The sequence below is a fragment of the Mytilus trossulus genome, unplaced genomic scaffold (genome assembly GCF_036588685.1).
Source record: "Mytilus trossulus isolate FHL-02 unplaced genomic scaffold, PNRI_Mtr1.1.1.hap1 h1tg000244l__unscaffolded, whole genome shotgun sequence".
In the NCBI taxonomy this organism is placed as follows: Eukaryota; Metazoa; Mollusca; class Bivalvia; order Mytilida; family Mytilidae; genus Mytilus; species Mytilus trossulus.
In genome coordinates this window covers 2077144-2098147 of record NW_026963317.1, presented here as the reverse complement: position 1 = coordinate 2098147, position 21004 = coordinate 2077144, and the positions used below count along the sequence as shown (strand labels likewise).

General features: G+C 30.8%; 2 protein-coding genes across 2 annotated transcripts; both read left to right on the top strand.

Moving 5' to 3' along the window:
* The first annotated feature begins 1 nt into the window (after window position 1).
* LOC134701367 (dynein axonemal assembly factor 10-like) lies at window positions 2–8922 on the top strand. Its single transcript, XM_063562506.1, has 8 exons — window positions 2–261; window positions 2008–2108; window positions 3238–3365; window positions 3656–3757; window positions 4174–4289; window positions 7139–7273; window positions 7605–7702; window positions 8274–8922. The coding sequence occupies exons 1-8, from the start codon at window positions 88–90 to the stop codon at window positions 8479–8481; spliced, it is 1062 nt and encodes a 353-aa protein (XP_063418576.1). The 5' UTR covers window positions 2–87; the 3' UTR covers window positions 8482–8922.
* A 4751-nt stretch (window positions 8923–13673) lies between these two features.
* On the top strand, window positions 13674–18097 carry LOC134701403 (protein cornichon homolog 1-like). The gene is made up of 5 exons (XM_063562551.1): window positions 13674–13809; window positions 14879–14947; window positions 15737–15849; window positions 16527–16670; window positions 17757–18097. The coding sequence occupies exons 1-5, from the start codon at window positions 13729–13731 to the stop codon at window positions 17782–17784; spliced, it is 435 nt and encodes a 144-aa protein (XP_063418621.1). The 5' UTR covers window positions 13674–13728; the 3' UTR covers window positions 17785–18097.
* Window positions 18098–21004: the final 2907 nt, after the last annotated feature.

Genomic DNA, 21004 nt, shown 5'->3' with positions numbered 1-21004 from the left:
AAAGAAAAAGAAATTTCATGTTGATACAAGATTGAGTTTAATCGAATTTCTACAAGTTTCCTTATTTAAAAAGGGTGTTTAAACAAAATGGAGAAGCCACAGATTATTTCCCATGTACAGAAACCAGTAAATTACACATTATTTGATACAAAGTGGATTCCTTGTAGCGCAAAATTTATTGTACTTGGTAACCATGCACGCGGAACTGGAGCATTTCAGGTTTATGAAGTACAACATGGTGATATCAAACTAGTTCATGATGTAAGTAACATTAAATTTCACAACAATCTGTTTCCTTGAAGCTATTATTTTCCTCCAACATGGTCCAGGTTGGTCTAAATCTGCCAAATTTTATTTCTTCTCTTAGTTCTTCTTTCAGTTTCCGCACTCCATCATAATATTGATGACTATTTGGATGGATTAATTGATTGTTGGTTGCTAAATGTCCAGTGGTATTTCAATACACCTTATGGCTATTCCCGTTTGACCTGAGAATATGTTACTCTTTGAACTTTTAACGTCTTATAGCAAAAAGACGGAAAATGAAACTATATATACAGTCACTGTAAAGGAAAAATATATATGATGAAAATTAATACTATTATAAAATGTAAATGCAAATTTAAAGAATTAAATTTTACTGAATTTGAAAAATAACCATAACCAGCTGAAGGACGCCTCCGGGTGCGGGAATTTCTCGCTACATTGAAGACCTGTTGGTGACCTTCTGCTGTTGTTTTTTTTCTTTGGTCGGGTTGTTGTCTCTTTGACACATTCCCAATTTCCATTCTCAATTTTATAATTTTATATGAGATTTATAAATAATCTTTTAGTAAAATGTAAGACAGAAACTGAAATTTAAGTTACAAGTCCATTTAAAGTGGAAAGTACTGAAAGTAGACATACATGTATCCTTAAAAATCAATTCAATAGAAAAACTAGAAGTATTCGACGTAAAACAAAATAAAATAAACTTGAAAAATTAATGAAACGTGGCAAATTTGATTTAAAACAACAATTAAATAGAAATACCTTGTATCAGAGAAGTTTTAATCAATTTATTTACTAATTGCAACAAATTCCCTATATATTTCACGTTTCATTTCTGACTCTATGTTATTTTATTTTAAAACTGGATGTGGGTTGTGTAGCCTACGAACAGCAAATGACTATTCACACCCGCATGCGGGTATGCGCAGACACTGCCTTTGTGAAAACACGGTCTAAATCTGCCAGTATTGAAATTTAGATGCCTTATTATTTTTCAATTTTGGTCTGTTCGCAGAAAAAAACCCACACATTCACTCTTTTGGTTAGTACCACAGCCCCAGCTTGTCTGGCAAAACAGCCATTGGACGTCAAAGTAAATCTCAGACTATCTTTGGGTCTGTTCACAACTTATGTTTTATTTAAAAGCAAATTATATTACAAGTGACTTTTTTTAGATGTGTACAGTGAGGTGATTTAACATGTTTAGTGTGAGCGAATTTTTAAAAAGTGGGGAAATTTGCCAGTGGGTAGATTTGTCTTGCTTCAGAAATATGATTATTTGTTACAGTTTGTGACAAGTTTGATTACCGTTTGAAATCATCTGCCTTTCTTATACAAGTCTTAGAGACAAATGGCACAGTCTCTTTGACATCGCCATGACAATATTCATTATCCATTTCGTCAAAATAATTCACAAACGAAAAACTGTTTATGCATTGAGAATGTGACTTTATTTAGTTTAAAAACATTAAAAAAAATCTTTATTTTAAAGTAACTAACTAAAGCACTGTTTAAAACTAATTCAACACAAAACCTTTAAAAAGGATGCAAACATGAAAGGGAGACTAACGAGAATGTAATTTAAAATGATTGAACACAAACATAGCTACATGGATGAGTAAGGATCTCAATGAATGCATTACAAAAAAATACATACATTTGTACATGTACATGAAATGATGAATACATTTAAAAAAAAATATATAAAAAAATCTTCTAAATAATTTTTATTAACAGATTGAGAAATCCAAAGCTTTGAAATGTGGAACATTTGGAGCATCAAGTTTACAGCAAAGATATTTTGCAACAGGAGATTTCGATGGAAAAATGCAAATATGGTTTGTAACTTAGATTTTTAATCCTTTGCAGATGAATGGATGATTTTATTTGCTATTAAAAAAATTAAAATAAGATTGGAATGTCCCTATTTCAGATTAAAAAAAAAAGATTGCTGCCAAGTTGGCTCAGAGTTATTAGAATAATGTGTTTTGGTTGGGTGTCATGCCTTACTATGTTTTTTTGAAATTTACATTCAATTTGCTGCTGTACCTTAACAACCATCCAGCTTTACCTTATGCACATTTGTAATATGTACATGTATAACATTTATTTCCCCTGAAGCATAGGACAATCAAAGAAAACAAAAATTAGATATTTGCTGGTGTTGAATTTGATTATGTACACAATAAAAAAATATAGCCTTTGTATGAGGTCAATACATTTGATACACGTATATTGACTGAAGTATATTGACTGAGCACAAAGCCCGAGGTCGATATACTTGTTCGGGTCGATATATCCTGTATTGACCTCATTTAAAGGCTACATTTGTTAAATTATTATTATAGATAGAGATAAACTGTAAAGAGCAATTATTTTCAGCAAAGTAAGATTTACAAATAAGTCAATATGACCGATATGGTCAATTGACCCCCTAAGGAGTAACTGTCCTTTACAGTCATTTTTTAACAATTTTCCACTGAAACTACTGGGCCAAGTTCATTATAGATTGAGATAATTGTAAGCAGCAAGAATGTTCAGTAAATTAAAAGATGTACAAACACATCACCATCATCATAACACATTTTTGTGATGAATCCATCTGCGTCCTTTGTTTTATATTCACATAGACCAAAGTGAGCAACACAGGCTCTTTGGATCCTCTAGTTTTGTTTAATTGACATCTAATGACATAATACTGTATCTGAAAATTTTTTTCATCAAATAATGGACCCACAGATATCATTTGTTGCAAAACATTGACATTTAATATCCTGAAATTCATTACATGACGTCACATGGTATATCAGTTTTTCTAAAGATAAATGTGCAATATGCTTTTTGCTATCTGTCGTTTTCTCTCTACCTGTGAAAATATAGTTTTATATGTGACTATCCCTAAACAAATCATTTGTTAAAATATACAAATTAATAATATTATGTTATATTGAAGTTTTTATATTATAGGAACTTAGAGTCAATGGAATTACCTGTGTATTCTGTAAAAGCCCACAAAGAAATTATAAATGCTATTGATGGAGTTGGTGGTTACATTGGAGAGGGAGCTCCAGAAATAGTCACAGCAAGTAGAGATGGTATGTGTTCTATACTTCCTAATGAAAGGAAGGAGCACAAGCTTTGAAAAAAAAATGTGTTTTCATTAATTTGATTAACTGTGTTGGGTGATGTGAATGTCAGATAGTTTGTATAATAGGGATTTAAATCCAACACCTGGAACATATTGATATTAAAGGTTATTCAAGTAAAGCACTTCAGACAAAAACAAATAATTTCTTTTTTTAAACAGCCTTTAAAAAAAATATCTGTTGCCTTTAAATGTGTTTAAAATTTTTCATTGAAAGGTGTATTTTTTCTGTTTAAAAAGGTGCTGTAAAAGTATGGGATCCCAGACAGAAAAATGACCCAGTGGCTACAATGGAGGCTGGTGAAGGAGAAGATAAACGAGACTGTTGGACAGTGGCTTTTGGTATGTTTTTTTATTCCATGTTCTTCAAAATTTGGTTCTTTTTTCATTGTACATGTACATGTGTATTGGTGGAATTAAGTCATTAACGAACCTTTGCAGTATTGGTATTTTCAATATTCCAAGGGTTGTACATTATATGAATTTTGTGGGGAGAATACTAATCTTATATTTATAAAATCAATACAGAATTACAAAAATAAAATTAAAAATGGAAATGGTGAATGTGTCAATGAGACAACAATCCAACCACAGATCAGAGATGGTACTCTCATCAAGATATATATTATCCAACCTTATAACACCTTTCATTTATATTTTCTTGTGAACATCATGCGGCATTGCCTCTAACCTGAGTGATAAGTGGGTTTTTGCAGGGTATGATATTTACTCATCTTGTTTATATTTTCTTTTTATAGGTCACGCCTATAACCAGAGTGATAGATGTGTTTGTGCAGGGTATGACAATGGTGATATTAAATTATTTGACCTCAGAAACATGGCCTTAAAATGGGAGACTAATATTAAGAATGGAGTAAGCATTATAGTAAAACAAACTAAATTTGTGATTAGCTCTGCATATATTTTTATAATTTTTCTAACATCTTACATTGTTGATATATTTGATCTAAAAAAGATCCAACTTTGATATATTTTCCAACATATTAATGTTTTACTTGGGATAGTTGCAGAATTTTTGGGGGGAATTTTTGGCAGTTTACAGTTTTGAGAAGAAAAGTATAGATGATTTTTAGTGGAAGAAGACGTCAAGTCTTCTGAAGACTTAAGGGGCCGACCCTTGGCATTGAGTCTCTGTATGCCGCATTCATTTCGTGTATTACAATTTCAAAACAACTTAAGATTCCTGACACCGATTTTTTACACATGATTAGGCATCTGAATCATTTAATTTGTAAATTATGATTGTAAAACAATCACTATCGTAAATATGACCCTTTTATTTATGTGAATTATTAGATTTCATCTCATCCACATGAACGTTATTTGTTTACTTGTAACAGGATGTTTTTACTGTTGATATTTGTATAACGCATGCGTGAATTTGGTGTCGGGACAACTCGCCCTGTTTACAAGTTCGCCCTTGAAGTTACGAATTTGCAATCCTGCAGACAAGAAGATTTTTTTTATATAAATAAAAAGGATATATAAAGTGTTGTCTTTATTCATGGTTTTCCTTTGTCATGTGAATTAGATGCCCTTCGTAACATACATGTGAACCTCCCGACGGGAGTACAAAACTCCCGTTTTCAGGGGTCTCCTCCCGTCCTCCCGTTTAGGAGAAAAAACTCCCGTGAATGAAATATTTCATGAATGAAAATTTTCAGACGCCATATTTGATCATTTCTAATTACTACTGTACGGGTGTAATTGACACCTGTGTTAAATTTTACCTGAACATCAAAGAAGATGTATAATTATATGGCTTCACTTGACAGCTTGGGTGTCAAACATACTGGTAATCAACGATGTTTACCTCCGGCTAACTGCCGTTGTGTTATCAAAACGATGTGTATTGGGAATATTGAAATACTTATTGTTACTTCCCTTTGTTTTAGCCTGTTTTCAGTTATTTTGCTTTTAAAAATGTAAATTGTAAAAAGACTATAAATAATTAATATTTTAATCAAATAATCATAAAATGATGTTGATTAAATGAATTTAAATGATTTTGGACAAATAAAAAAATTAAAATTTATAAATTATTTTAGCAATCTACCCTCTTTTCAAGGATTAAATTGAAGTTTATATGATAAATTTGTTTCTAACTGATTAGAAGTCAACATACAATATGTGCAACTAGACTAATAAAAGGTCTAGTACTTAGATTAATTCCTAGTAAAATCTTGAAATTTATATTTGTTAATGTTAGTATATAATAGATTTTATTGTGTAAGCTAAGAAATAGCAAGACATTTTACACTGTTTTTAAGTCTTTTTAAGCTTTCTACAAATATGACTTTCATAATGCTTAAAATCCATGCAGTACTAGTGTTAGTGTATGTTATTTTTTTTAATTTACGATGTTGCAAATATACATGTGGAGCTTATTTCTTTCTTATTTGTCTAAACATTTACAAATGATAAGGAGATGGAGACATGAACAAAAATATATACAGATAAGATATATAAATATAATGATTCATTTGCAAGCAGTGAACAATCATTTGTCAAAAACAAAACAAAACAAGAAACAGATTCTTCTTATTATTTTAATTTATTCAAATAGAGAGGCAATAAGGGAACTATAAACATAACAATTTGATGGAAATTTGAAGAAAAAACACAATTTCTACATCATTTGGTTACATTTACGACAAAATTTATGTCGATAAAAAAACATGACGTTTTGACCATTCAGTACTTAATAGATGCATAGTTCTTGGGGAAAAGTTTCATCAAATAATATGAATATAAATGACTTTTTTTGTGCTCATTTTTTACAGTGGATTGTGATGATCTTCCAGTTAGGTTACTCTCATTTGGAGTGTTGTTCCCAACCTGTTAAAGGTCCATCTTTGTGCATTATTCAAAATTGGAAATTTCAACAAGCATCTAATATTCTTAATCTGGAAAATAAACCCTGGTCTGCTAGCTTCATGTATATTTTTTCTACCGATTTAATATATAACTAGAATCATGCAAACAGACTTAAGGAAAAGGCATATAAGTTCATCATACAAATATGACACTTTTTCTAGACAATCCAGATCTTGCAAAATACGTCGCTAAAAATTGTTACCTTTAAAATTGTTGTTGTGCAGTAAAAACCCATATTGGAACTTTCAAAAGTTGGCGGGTATGTAACAAGTCTTACTATTTTTATGCTCCATTTATGGGCAATATGCTTTCTAGTCTGTCCGTCCGTCCTGCTTCTGGTTATAAAGTTTATGGTCGAGGTAGTTTTTGATGAAGTTGAAATCCAATCAACTTGAAACTTAGTACACATGTGTTCCTCTTGATATGATCTTCTTAATTTTACTGCCAAATTAAAGATTTTACCTAATTTTCATAGTCAACTGAACATAGAAAATGATTGTACAGATGGGAAATCCATGTACTTATGACCTTTTCTTGTTTGAAGAAAAAAACAACATTTTAACAATAATGGAACAAAGCAGCCTGGGTAAGTGGGGCTGCTTTTATGGTAATTCAAGTTACCTTTTATTCACCTTCTTCCACTTCAGAGCTATCAGCTCTTTGATTTTTTGAAGTTTTAAAAATAGTACATTTTTGTGTACCTTATAATGTCTAATAAAAAGATAATGCAATTGAAATATGTGAACATTATTTAATTTATTTTAGTTTTCCTATAATATTCAGATATATAAAAAAAAAATTATAAATAACTTTCTGTATTTCTAGGTTTGTGGATTAGAATTTGACCGGAAAGACATCAGTATGAATAAACTAGTAGCTACTACATTAGAATCAAAGTTCCATGTATATGATATGAGAACACAACATCCAACTAAAGGATTTGCTTGTGTTACAGAAAAAGTAAGTCACAATTGTTTTGTAAATGTTTCAGATTTCCATGTTTGATTCAAGTAAACAAGTCAAATCATATCCATCAAATTTACATTCCAAAAAACATTTGTGCATTATATGAATCATTAATGTTTTTTTGTATGACAACCTTCTTTTTTTGTAATTGGTTAAAGAGGTCAGTATTTGTAGCTTATTTCATTTGCATTGTACCTAATAAATATGCATATGCGGTTGCATTAAATTTTAACACAAAAGTCTTTTTGATAATGCCGTCGACTAACTTTTTGTAATGACTCTTAATATACTAACTATTAATTGATATAACAATCATTTTTACCAGGCACACAAGTCTACAGTATGGGGCTGCAGACACTTACCACAAAACAGAGATGTCTTCATGACACTTGGAGGAAATGGTACACTCAATTTATGGAAATAGTAAGTTAAAGTCTATATTTTAAAAATTGAACCCAAAGTAACAACATGAATTTCTTTCTTCAAAAGAATTACCGGTAATTCTTAGCAGTCTTAATTATATCATTGCAATTTGTATTATAGTGATAATGGAAGATGACCTATTAGAACTATAGGTCATCAAGGCCTTAAAAAAAGAAAGAACATTTGTTTTTTAGAAGAATTTCTATTTAATTTATCTACAATATTATTTAGCAACTTGTAATTTAGACACATGTCTATTGTTCAGCTCTAGATCTAGATGTTCTTTGGTTGTTTGTGTTGTTTAGTTGCTGTCTCATTGGCCTCAGTATCCTCATTTAATTTGCTAAAATCATGAATACTTTATGTCACCCTTATTAAACCATTTTGCAGTTATTTAGTTTTGTGATTATCAAATTTGCTTGAGGAAAGATCCAAGTTTTATGTATTCACAATTTATTTTTCATGAAATTTTTCTTCTTGGAAAGTCTAGAAAATTAGTTGGTTTACAGTAAATATATTGTGATGATTTGTATTAAAATCAAATTAATATTTGAAACTGTTTTATTTATAGCACATATCCTGCAAAGAGGGTGAAGGAAGATGAGAACGGAGCAGAAATGGGCGTGGCTGGTACTGTCAATCTATTACAGAACGTAATGATGTCAACACAACCAATCAGCTCCTTTGATTGGAGTCCCGACAAGGAAGGATTGTGTGTCTGCACTGCATTTGATCAAACATTACGTGTTCTTATTACCACAAAACTTAACAGAGTCTGATATGCAAAATGAGAGTTTAAGTTTGTAAAAATACCAGTTTGTTTTGGAAAATCCTTCTCAACCCAATAATATTTTATATTTAATATATTTGAAAATGTTTTAATTCTTAGGTTGTTAAGGATTTTCTTGAAACAAATACCCTTATTGGGCCAGTGAAAAGTTTGGGCTCTCCTGTCCAAATGTACAGAATTGAATATGAAGCCTTTTTGGTGAAATCATCCCGAATTATGTGTAGAAATGGCATCATATGCTTGGAGAATGGATACTTCTAAAGGGAGAATTCATTTGTGAGATGTAAAATTTAGCAACATTCAGATTTCCTACGATCATCATTAAATTCATTGTTGCATTACAATTACATGCATTCTTGTTGTTTTATTGTTATTTATTATTTAATAAATGTTTTGCATTAATGATGAATAAAAACTTATTTATTTTTAATGTTAATATTCAAGACATTAATTTCATTTTCAATGAATCATAGTATTTACAATAATTTGTACTCCATATGTTACATGCTGTTACAAAGCATGTTGTATGTAGGAAAATATATCATGTTCTAAGTTGCTGTGGCCTTATGCCTATTAAAGGAGTAGGCTTTTATCTCATTGTTAATGACCTTCCCAAACATAGTAATACAGATAAGAAAAGTAGTATAGGTACACAATTGCTTCATATAGTGAAGATTTTGAGAAAATTTCATAAAATTCTAATTAAGGGTTTATAATATGACAAAAGTAAACCCCAATAAAACAATTGGATATGGAAATAAATTGATGTTGCCTTTGGACTTCAGGTGAGTAAAATTTTGAGAAAATTTTACACAAATCTGAGGGTTCAGGAATAAAGATGATACAAAAGAGGGATTTTATGAAGAAGGAATGGACACCCCCATTAATGTATAATGATAGCCAGGGGTATAAAAATTCAATGGGAACAGACATATATATATAGATGCCTTATGTTATGAAGGTATTGTTTGTAATATATGTCTATTGTCCTTGACCTCATTTTCATGGTGCAGTGACTACTTGAGAAAAAAGTAAAGATTTTTAGTATTTTAATTCCTCTCTTATAACGAGCAATAGGATAAATATATCTGATAAGGATTAAACTTGCAAGGTCTCCATTTTGGTTTGAATTCTAGGCTTTACCTTATTTCATAGGTTAAGTTTTTCGTGGTTAAGTCATTTCTCAGACACTTTTACCAATATGTCTGCTATATTTGTTGTAAAGAGTGATTTAAGGTGTACATGTCCAACTGGCAGGGGTCAAGTGACCTTCACCTATGAAAATATTTTTCAATGTGGCCTCATTTTCATGATTCATTGATCATGTAAAGAATTCATGGTTTTAAAAGTTGTTTCTTAGATGTGCAATAGGTCAATAGATATAGGAAGATGTGGTATGAGTGCCAATGAGACAACTCTCCATCCAAATAACTATATTTAAGCATATTTGGTATATGGAATCATTGCAAGGTGTACATGTATTTCCAGTTTGGTATATCTGACCTTGACCTCATTTTCTTTGATCATATAAAGGGTATGTGATTGTTGCAGTAAAGCTTTATATGAAGGCCTATCAACATGAAATCAATGGCCAGTAAGGAAGGTGAGACATGTCAGTGTGTGCTATCTTGTTTTAGATCAGTTTTTTCTATATTTTGTTTTTAGTCCCATATTCTCTACACTATATTTATAATAATATATATGATATCTCATTCTCTTTTTTCCATTTTTTTTCCTCATTATTATCTATGAAGTGCATCCAATCCAAATCAAACAGATCTGAGGTCAAAGTTCAAGGCTAATTGTGATGTCCAAGCAACGATCTTGTCTTGGTGGTACATATATCTTATAATGAGATCTGACTTCATGGACCTATACATAGGGTTTGTTGATTTGTTGCATTTCATAGATCAAATTTTGGTTCATGTCAATGGCTGCATAAGATTATGATGGTCTGCTCGTCAGAAAATGTCAGATCGCACATGACAGATCCTCTACCAAATTACCTGTTGTTCAATGATCTGAACTTCATGATGTGTCAGTGATCAAAGAAGAAGCAGATATATACATGGCTTTGACAACGTTATTAAAGCACAAAAGTGTGGCTGTTGAACGTCTAAGATGTTGGCCTTGTTTTAAAAGAGAAGATCGTACTAAGTAAAAAGGACAGCACATCATTTAATAAATTAATAGCAAACCAACAAATCAAAGTTGGAGCTTTACCAAAACCGAAAATAAGTGTTAACTCAGTGTGGACCTTAGTTATTTTCGAGTTCGAAGGAGAACAAACTTAGTTTCAAGTTGAGTGTTGCTGAACGGCAGAAACGGGTTTTAAGTTACAGTTCGAATTTGAGTAGTTTTTCGAGTTATATTTCTTTCTAGGATCAAAGATGTTCAAAAAGAAAGAGGATGAGTCTGTCGGAAAATAAATGGAACCATCATTTAAATATGGGGAAAAGGTACTAGTAGTCTGAACATATATAAATGCTGAACTTGACAAACGGGAATATCACCAGCCCCGTAGATTCGCCCGCTATTTATTCCATTGTTATTTGCATACAAATAAAACCCATTTTTTCCCGTGTAAGTGATCCTAAGAGTAACTGGGGTATAAAATACGGTCATATTTAATGGTCTGCCTCTGGTCTACAGTAAAACCCTTGCAAACGAGGGAGTGTTGCTAAACAAAATTTCTATTCATAGATAATGTTGCTCATGTGACAGGCTTATTTTCCACTTGTCACCCAGGTTGAACAATTACGCAGAATATAATTCTTTTATATATTTTTCTATTTTTCCTCGTCCTGAATATGTAAGAAAGAGAGACAAAAGATACCATAGGGAAATTCAAATACTTGCGAATGGACCGTAACTTCACGTAATTCCGGACAAACAACAATCAACGAATCACTCACTCTAGTATTATTTTATATACCAATAGGTTCGGGCCAAGACCATTAGAAAAATGAAATATCAAAAATTATATGTTTTATAATTTTTTTCTTGTTACAACAACAAGTGTGGACACAGATGAGTGTGGATAGTATGTTTGGATGTTTGACAGTGTTACTGTATTATGACAAAAGGGAGTTCTATGTTTTCCTTTATGATTTTTGTCGAGCCTTCGACTTTAGTCGAAAAAGCGAGACAAAGCGATCCTACATTCCGTCGTCGTCGTCGGCGGCGGCGTCCGTCCACAAATATTCACTCTGTGGTTAAAGTTTTTGAAATTTTAATAACTTTCTTAAACTATACTGGATTTCTACCAAACTTGGACAGAAGCTTGTTAATGATCATAAGAAAGTATCCAGAAGTAAATTTTATAAAAAAAAATCCATTTTTTCTGTATTTTGCTTTTAAATGGATTTAGTTTTTTTTCTGCAGGGAAACATTACATTCACTCTGTGGTTAAAGTTTTTAGAATTTTAATTACTTTCTTAAACTATCCTGGGTTTGTACCAAACTTGGACAGAAGCTTTTTTATGATCATAAGATAGTATCCAGAAGCAAATTTTACAAAAAAATTATTCCATTTTTTCTGTATTTAGCTTTTAAATGGACTTAGTTTTTCTGCAGGGAAACTTCACTCTGTGGTAAAAGTTTTTAAAATTTAAATAACTTTCTTAAACTATCTTGGGTTTGTACCAAACATGGACAGAAGCTTATCATAAGATAGTATCCAGAAGTAAATTTTGTATAAAGATAACTCCATTTTTTATGTATTTTACTTTTAAATTGACTTAGATTTTCTTCCAGTTAACATTACATACAGTCTACAGTTAAAGTTTTCAAAACATTTATTAGATTCATTAACTATCCTAGATTTTTACCAAACTTAGACAGAACCTTCTTAAAATCATAGGATAGAATCAAGAGGAATATTTTATTGATGTTTTGCCTAAATTTTTGTTGAGCCTGCGATTAACAGCAAAAGTAGGCGAGACACTGGGTTCCGCGGAACCCTTACAAATTTTATTAACTGTGTTGCATGATGACAACCAACCTGAGCATTAGGAGTATTGTTTATTTAATATGTTAAGACGGGCATGGAAGAGACAGTAATTACATCAGTTACCAAATGATTATGCTAGAATATGTTCTACATCATTGATTTTGGATACATTTTGTAGCTAGGAGAGCAACACATATAACAGGTTCATTTTTTCATGGTTTTTTTTCTAAATGGGAGATGATATATAGATTTTTCTTGTAACAACAAATAGTTATAACAAACTCAGTGTCGATTGTCATTCTAGACACAAGTCTAAATTCACCAAAGTCCTCTTACTTCGAGATCTACGATGATCATAACTATCAAACTTCAAATGTCCATTTCCCTTACAATTTCAAAGAAGTATCTATGGGCATCGAATATAGCATTTATGATAGATATCATAGATATATTGCTGCAAGCCCAAAAAGTCTATCATTATATCTAAACAGCCATTACTGACATTTCCATGGTTCCCACACGACTCTAAATTACACCAGACTGGTCACCGTCAGAGAAAGAAGCAGTTTTAATTTAACAAAAACTTTGAATTTTAAATCTCTGTTAGAATAAGCTTTATGGTTTATTTTCTGAAGACTATCTTTCTGTATCTTTCACCAATACCGTCAGATTATCTATTTTTTCTTGGAGTAATCTAATTTATTGTTCCAGAGACATATGTGTATATATGTCTCTGATTGTACCCAGGTCAAGTAAAACCCTTCGTACAAGAAAATAAAGTTAAATAAGATTATAAATAACGCAATTTTAAAAATAAACAAAATTTTTAAATGCGGTGACCCTGCAGATAGGGTGGACTTCCTGAAGAAGAAGAAGAAGAAGAAGAAGAAGAAGAAGAAGAAGAAGAAGAAGAAGAAGAAGATATGTTGATTGATTGATGCAGGCCGACTGATTGATTTATTTATTTATTGATTGATTGGTTGATTGATTGATTGATTGATTGATTGATTGATTGATTGATTGATTGATTGATTGATTGATTGATTGATTGATTGAATTAGTGAGTGCCATGAAACTGCTGGGATATGTGTTTTGATTTATCAGTGCTATTTTAAAAGTTGTAAAACTCGATGATTATTTAAGATTTGTATGAATGTAACATGACTATTACCATTTTTTTTTATTTCACGTCCGGAACATCATATCTGTACCTGAAAGAGTCGGTCGTTTTCTACCATACATAAACTTCCGTTTAAAAATTGTAGGCGAGGAAAAAGTTTTGCGATGGCATTCACATTTGCTGCATTTTGTTACATATTTGCATTGATCTTATCAGCTGTTCTTATTTTTTTTGCAATATTTCATGTAAGTTAAATCAGGTTTCATCGAGAATTGCTTTGTATACAATTGGAAATTTTACGTTTGCTCCTCATAAATAATTTATTTGCTGGGTGTGTATAACCATGATAATGGTTAACAAGGTTTTAATCAGCCTTTACTTGGGCACTGTCATTCTGTAGGGTAGTTTACTTTAGAAAAAAAATACATTCTGTTAGTACATACTCTTGATTCCTTATTAGATTTTATTTTCACAAATACTTGGTGCAGTATCAAATCGAACGTTTTCTCCTGTTTGCTCAATGCATATTGGAAATGTTGATGCCTATATTTTGGTAGTGTTGTGACAGATTCGACCAAAAAACGTATCCAGAAACTGCAGTATTATAGATGATGTTTTGCACTTTAATAGTGGAACCTCATGAAACATTCCAAAATATGCTACTGTTCTATGTTTATAGTGATTGACCTTGATTGGCTTGAATGAATGCAAGTGGTTGTTTCCAAATTTTCAACATAATACCTGGTGCCAGGTTTACATGACAGCATGACATTACAGCATAATGCATTTTTTTCCATACATCAGAGTACATGTAACTCGATCTCAAATATCATTAATGTAGCTAGAAAATGATCCAGGTATCAAAAATTGTGCATTTAAAAATACTTTGAGAAATTGAGCTTTATCCCCTGAAAATGATTCTCAATGTTTTATATCAACGAGTATATTTACAATGAAAAATGTATAGATTTAATGATAAGACCATGCCACTACAAAACATTTGTATGTCACTTACATGTATTCTTTGTATGAATATCTTATATGAATGGCCAGAATGAGAAAACAAAGTTTTTTTGCCCAGGTGATACATGTATATACATTACCAAATGTCACTGTTCATTTCACAATATTAAAATTAGTGCAAGGTGTGCATGGTGTCCTATTAACCATGATTCTTGTTTTCTAGTGTTTTGATTTACTGACCAATGTCTTATAATCAACCATCTAATGTCCTTTCTTTTTCTGAACTGACTTTCTGTTATAAATATTTCACTACTAATGTTAAAGTTTTAAAGATGTAATTTTATTTTGTAGATTATAGCTTTTGATGAACTTAAAACAGATTACAAAAATCCTGTAGATCAATGTAGAAGTCTTAACCCTGTAAGTAACATTATTAATAACCTCACTTTATATTTACAAATTTATGTAGCTGAATCAACTAGACACAACATTGAAAAACCTGGAAGGATGAATATTTAACTAAGTTCCTAGCTAGTCTTTCAAATGGTACAATTTAGCAATACATAGTTATGATGCTGTATCTATCTGTGCAACTGATACTTTCTAGCTTCACTTTAAATCAACAATTGAATGATAAATTGTGAACGAATTAATTACATACATGACATACTTTTATTTCATGAAATCTTCTTAACATGCTTAATGCATGAATTCACCCTTAAGATTTTGTGTAATGTACATGAAACCAAAATTAGATAAAAAAAAATCCCAGTTTTGACACGTCTTCAAATGTTCAGTGATTCCAACAACTATTGAATTTATTACTTGGCAAACAAATGAGATTCATGTCTTAAAATGTGATTCTGAAGGAGTAGATTCATGTCTTAAAATGTGAATCCGAAAGGAGAAGATTCATGTTTTAAAATGTGACTCCGAAGGAGTAGATTCATGTCTTAAAATGTGATTCCGAAGGAGTAGATTCATGTCTTAAAATGTGATTCTAAAGTAGTAGATTCATGTCTTAAAATGTGATTCCGAAGGAGTAGATTCATGTCTTAAAATGTGATTCTGAAGGAGTAACTAATAATGCACCTATATGTGATCATAATGTTACAGTGGACTTAGAATTTTAGAAAACATAAAAGATAGGCAAAATGTCTTGTAAATTAAGTTTTATATTTTTTATCAAAATGTATATTTTTATTACAGTTAGTCCTACCAGAGTATTTAATTCATGTGTTGTATACGATACTGTTTGTATTTGCACAACAATGGGGGACACTTATAATGAATATACCTTTAATAGCATATCATGTTCGAAGGTAAGTTATAGTTATATACATTTGTAAAAGAATGCATTTACACTATATACATGTATGACCAAACAAAAACCTAGATTTTACACTATATACATGTATGACCAAACAAAAACCTAGATTTTACACTATATACATGTATGACCAAACAAAAACCTAGATTTTCCAGTTATATTTTTGAAAAAAAATCCAAATTTGATTTATTAAAACTAGGACTACCTCAGTAGTTATCTCTGATAAATTGAGTCAACCGATGACAGTATTAAATATGTATTTTAAATACTTCAAAAATCTATTTCTTTAGTAATAAATATAATTACTTACATGCTGTAACTTAAGAGAAAAAAAAGGATAGTAAATAGACTAATTTTATCCTTTTTAAATTGTAAGGTATCTACATGTAAGTCTAAGCAAATACATGTACTTATGGTTTATGTTTACAGAAATTCATATGCATGGAAAAAAATCACCAGACTACATGTATGGTAAATTTATATAAAAAAAGAAGTTGTGGTATGATTGCCAATAAGAAAACTTACTACTAGAGTATATAAGGTTATCTGTTACATTCAACAATGAGCTAAATCATTCTGCATAGCAAGCAATAAAAGGCCCCTTTATGACAAATGTAAAATAATGCAAACAAGAAAACTAACGATATGTAAACCTGTTTTTGTATATAGGTACATGAACAGACCTGTGATGAGTTGTCCTGGGTTGTATGACCCTACATCCATCATGAATGCTGATGAGCTGAGTAGAGCTCAGAGGGAAGGATGGATCAAATTAGCATTTTATCTCATTTCATTCTTTTACTACTTATACAGGTAAGAACTGGAAAATAATATTTTATTTCTATCTGGAAAATGGCTGAAATTCTAATTATTGCTATTTTGTGCATTTTTCCTTTGATCTTTCTTTGTGATAATTTTCCATATCATGCTACTTGCTTGAGATGGAAAATTATTGCTAGAAACTAAGGAGGCATGTGGCGTTGCTAATGAAATTGACATAAATTTGACATCCTCGTCAAAGGTAAAATAGTGATAAACAGATTATCATTGGTCATCTCAACTTGATTGCTTTACTTCCTTTTACTGTACCGGCTCTAGGGAGAAAATCAATTTTGTGGGATGATCAATGATAATCTATAATTATCTCTTTTTATTCACTCTTTGTGACGGAGTAGGAATTTAGTGTTATCCTTGTCAGTCTGTTCGTACATGTACTTCTGAATTTAGTTCTGTTCTCTAAGTTTAGTTTGCCTCAGTAAATATTATGAAACTTGGAAACAGCACTAATCACCACTTAACACAGATTAAATTAGAATTTGTGTGTGGTCACCTTTATCATTCTTGAGTAAGGGCTACTTATTACTGAAAAAGTTTGTGAATCTGTCGTATCTGTTCTTTAATTTTAGTTTTCCCTAACTTATACACAATGCTTATTACTTTCAAAAAAACATATGCTTGAATTAGGATAGGGTTGCTTTAAGAGTTCTTTTTGAGATAATTTTTTGTTAAAAATGAAAACACTAATTTAAAAAAAATATTTTTGTTTTTTCTTGAACAATTATGTATAAAGCAATTGGTTTAAATAAATATCAATAATGATCAAATAATTGTTATGAAAACAAAATATCTAAGTGACTTGATAGTAAAATGGCTTCATTCTGCCAAGAAATATATCCTTTAGATGATTAAATTTTAATAATTTTTCATTTATCAAGGCTTATGAACAATCGTCTAAACTTAAGATAAATATATGTGACAAAAAGAAAATATTTCAAGATCTTTTTCTTGTATATTCAAACAATTATTTGTGACTTTTTGTCCTGCGACTTTCTGTCCATTTACCATTTCCTTTTATCAAACATACCTTATGAAAAAATAAATATTTGTTTTCTTTTTCAGTATGATATATGTTTTGGTGTCCAACTAAAGCATTTAGGTCAAAGATCAAAGAATTATCTACTTATATATTTGTCCAACAGCTGAACAATTAAATGGTTATTGGATGTGTTCAGATTGGAATTGCCATGTTTATATGTTGTATCCATTTCTATACTTAACTTATTAAATATTTCAAGATGTGTAATACCCGAACAAACTGTAGCGGTGTAAATTTTAATATGCATGTGGTACATTAAATGCAAAAGTGGTTGATAACTATTTAACATGAAAAAAATGACAATGCACCTTGTCTCTCTGGTTTTTTTTTCCTAATTTTATTACTGTGTTTAAAACACATACGTTCTCTAAGGCCGTGTTCACATTGACCTAAACTCGGTGTTGTGTTAGTTTAACTCACACTTAAACTAAACATAATTACGTTCCCATTGATAAAACTCAATGTTTACATGTAGTTTAAATCGTGTTTTGTCTACATGCAGTCGATAGTCGATGTAGGCCTTGTGTAGGTTAAGTGTACACACAACTAGGCATTTATAACTGTAATTTTCCCATTTATTTAAAAAAGAAACGAATTTTATATAAAATTGATACTTATATAACACTTATTAATAAAGTTATTTACAGAAATATTTCTCTAAACTTGATATATATTTTTTGTTATAAAAACACTTTATGTAGCCTTAATAACCCCTTATCAAGACTCATCCATCATTGCCGAACACATAATGCATATGACAAGGTCTTCCCGAATCGACTGGACATACACACTGACAGAAATATTTGCCACTGGTCTATACTCAAACAACGATTCATTCATAAATGCAATACTGAAAAAGGTGAGATTAACTTTTTTTGTGTAGTATCTTAGATCCGTTAAAATACAATTAGAAAAAAACCAATTTCCCCCTCCTTTTGCCAAATACTCCTTGGAGAAAAATACTATTTAAAACAAACGGAAAGATAGAAATGTAGTGATCCTCTTTAAAACATCGCATTTTTTTTTCTTTGTCTGTAAGCACGGTGATGCAGCCTATGTTTTTAAAGCGTAATCGAGACCTCTTTAAACTACTGCAAATCAACCAAAATGACTTTCTCAAAGGAGTAACCACTTTACTTAAAAAAGAAAAGGGAGGAGGGGGGTCTGAGTCCGAATTTGTTTCTCGCGCGAAATTTTATATAATTTTTTTTCGATGGTACTCATTTAATATTTAACACTATATTGTATGGGGAAACTTTGGATTCAAAATATTTGTTCATTCTAATCATCTGTATGACCCGATTTTTTAAAATCAAATTGTAGAAAAATCCATCCCCCCTTTTTTTTTTAAAGTCAAATGGTCGTTCCTTAACTGCTAATACAGTTGTTTGTAAATTTGAATTCGGTTCTACGTAATCAACATTTAAATGACATATTGTTTAAAAATGTGAACAAATCTTATGTACAGGTAACTAAACAAGGTGTATAGATCTGAACAAATGTCATGTGCAACTAGTGTACATTGCACTAAACCAAATGTAAACATGTTTACTGTACACAGCGTTTGGTGTGAACACGGCCTAAGTTATACTGAGCATAATAGTATTTTTCTACTTGGTGTATTTATGTGAATGTGTGATGCTTTTATTTCAATGTATTTGCTAGTTTGTATTAATTTAAGTTCATTTTATAGTCCATGATTGATGTTGAGTTAAGTCTTATTAAAGAACTTCTTTTTTAGTTGTTTTTTTTAAACATATAATTGTTGAAATTTTGTTGGCTTCAATTATTTCTTGTCGTTATCTGTAATTAAATGTAAGACAATCTGTTCATGTTTTCATTTCTACTACAATTCAAACACCAAATTATGCCAGTACATGTTACTTGAAAATATTTTATCAGTATCTTTGTATGACTATTAAATTTCATTATGGCACAAGTGAAAATGCTAATTTATTAAGAAAATGAGTTATTTCTAGATATGGAAACATTCTCCAAAAAAAGATGTAATCATGGGAAATTTTTTGATGTTTAGATGTAGAATTTGCCACATACTGTTGCTCAGTTATCCATGAGGCTCAAAAAGTGCAAACATTGATGCATAAACATTTTTAATTTACACTCTAAAATTATAAATTTACAAAGGAAATGTCTTTTACATTTATTTACTATAAAAAAATTCTTGTTTAATTCGTTCAAAAATCTCTTTTTTTAGCAACAATTATAAATCTTATAATTTTCTCAATTGTTAAACTATTGCATTGATAATGCACACACTGATTTGAAGTAATAAGAGTTAATAAAAACATGATTACAGGTAAATTATTATTGTTTCACTCTTAAGGGATTAATTCAGTAAATAAAGAGGCGGATTTAGGGGGGGGGGGTTCCCCCTTTTGGGAAAAGAATTGGTTACTTATATAGGGAATCACTGAAGTGTTACTGGAGCAGGCCCCCTCTTAGGTCAGTCAGTGGGCCCCCACTTATGAAAATTTCTGGATCCCCCTCTGAAATAAACACAGGTCATCAAGGACTAGATATAGGAAGATGTGGTGTGAGTGCCAATGAGACAACTCTCCATCCAAATAACAATTTAAAAAATAAACCATTATAGGTTAAAGTACGGCCTTCAACACGGAGCCTTGACTCACACCGAACAACAAGCTATAAAGGGCCCCAAAATTACTAGTGTAAAACCATTCAAACGGGAAAACCAACGGTCTAATCTATATAAACAAAACGAGAAACGAGAAACACGTATATATTACATAAACAAACAACAACTACTGTACATCAGATTCCTGACTTAGGACAGGTGCAAACATTTGCACAAGAGTTTTCTGAAATGATATAACATTTAAATCCTGTGCTCCCCTGATTGGTAGATTATATTTTTATACTATATATATTTTGATAAAGTACGTTGGATTTTTTTATTATTTGTTGGATACCAAATTTCATAGGTTTTCTTGGATAAGGCAAACCACGAATTTAGATGTTCAACAAATACAGATTTTATATAGGCTCTTAAGCATTGATTGATAAAACCATGAAATCATATATCCTCAAACATGCAAGTTTTACTCATTCCACGAAAATTGGTATTAAACCACAAAAATAATTGAATTCATAGAAGAAAAACTAGGTTAAAAAAAAAGAAAATTAATGCTGAATGTCCTTTATTTATTTTTATAACATGTTTTGAGTGTGCAAAAATTGGCCCTTTATACCCTATGTTTTCATTTGTATGTTAATGAATGATTTTAAACTC

Coding starts and splice junctions, on each gene's coding strand:
- LOC134701367 (XM_063562506.1), top strand. CDS start 88: ATGGAGAAGCCACAGATTATTTCCCATGTACAGAAACCAGTAAATTAC. Junction 262..2,007: donor ATATCAAACTAGTTCATGAT/GTAAGTAACATT, acceptor TTTTATTAACAG/ATTGAGAAATCCAAAGCTTT. Junction 3,758..4,173: donor CTGTTGGACAGTGGCTTTTG/GTATGTTTTTTT, acceptor TTCTTTTTATAG/GTCACGCCTATAACCAGAGT.
- LOC134701403 (XM_063562551.1), top strand. CDS start 13,729: ATGGCATTCACATTTGCTGCATTTTGTTACATATTTGCATTGATCTTA. Junction 14,948..15,736: donor AATGTAGAAGTCTTAACCCT/GTAAGTAACATT, acceptor TTTTTATTACAG/TTAGTCCTACCAGAGTATTT. Junction 16,671..17,756: donor TTCTTTTACTACTTATACAG/GTAAGAACTGGA, acceptor TTTCTTTTTCAG/TATGATATATGTTTTGGTGT.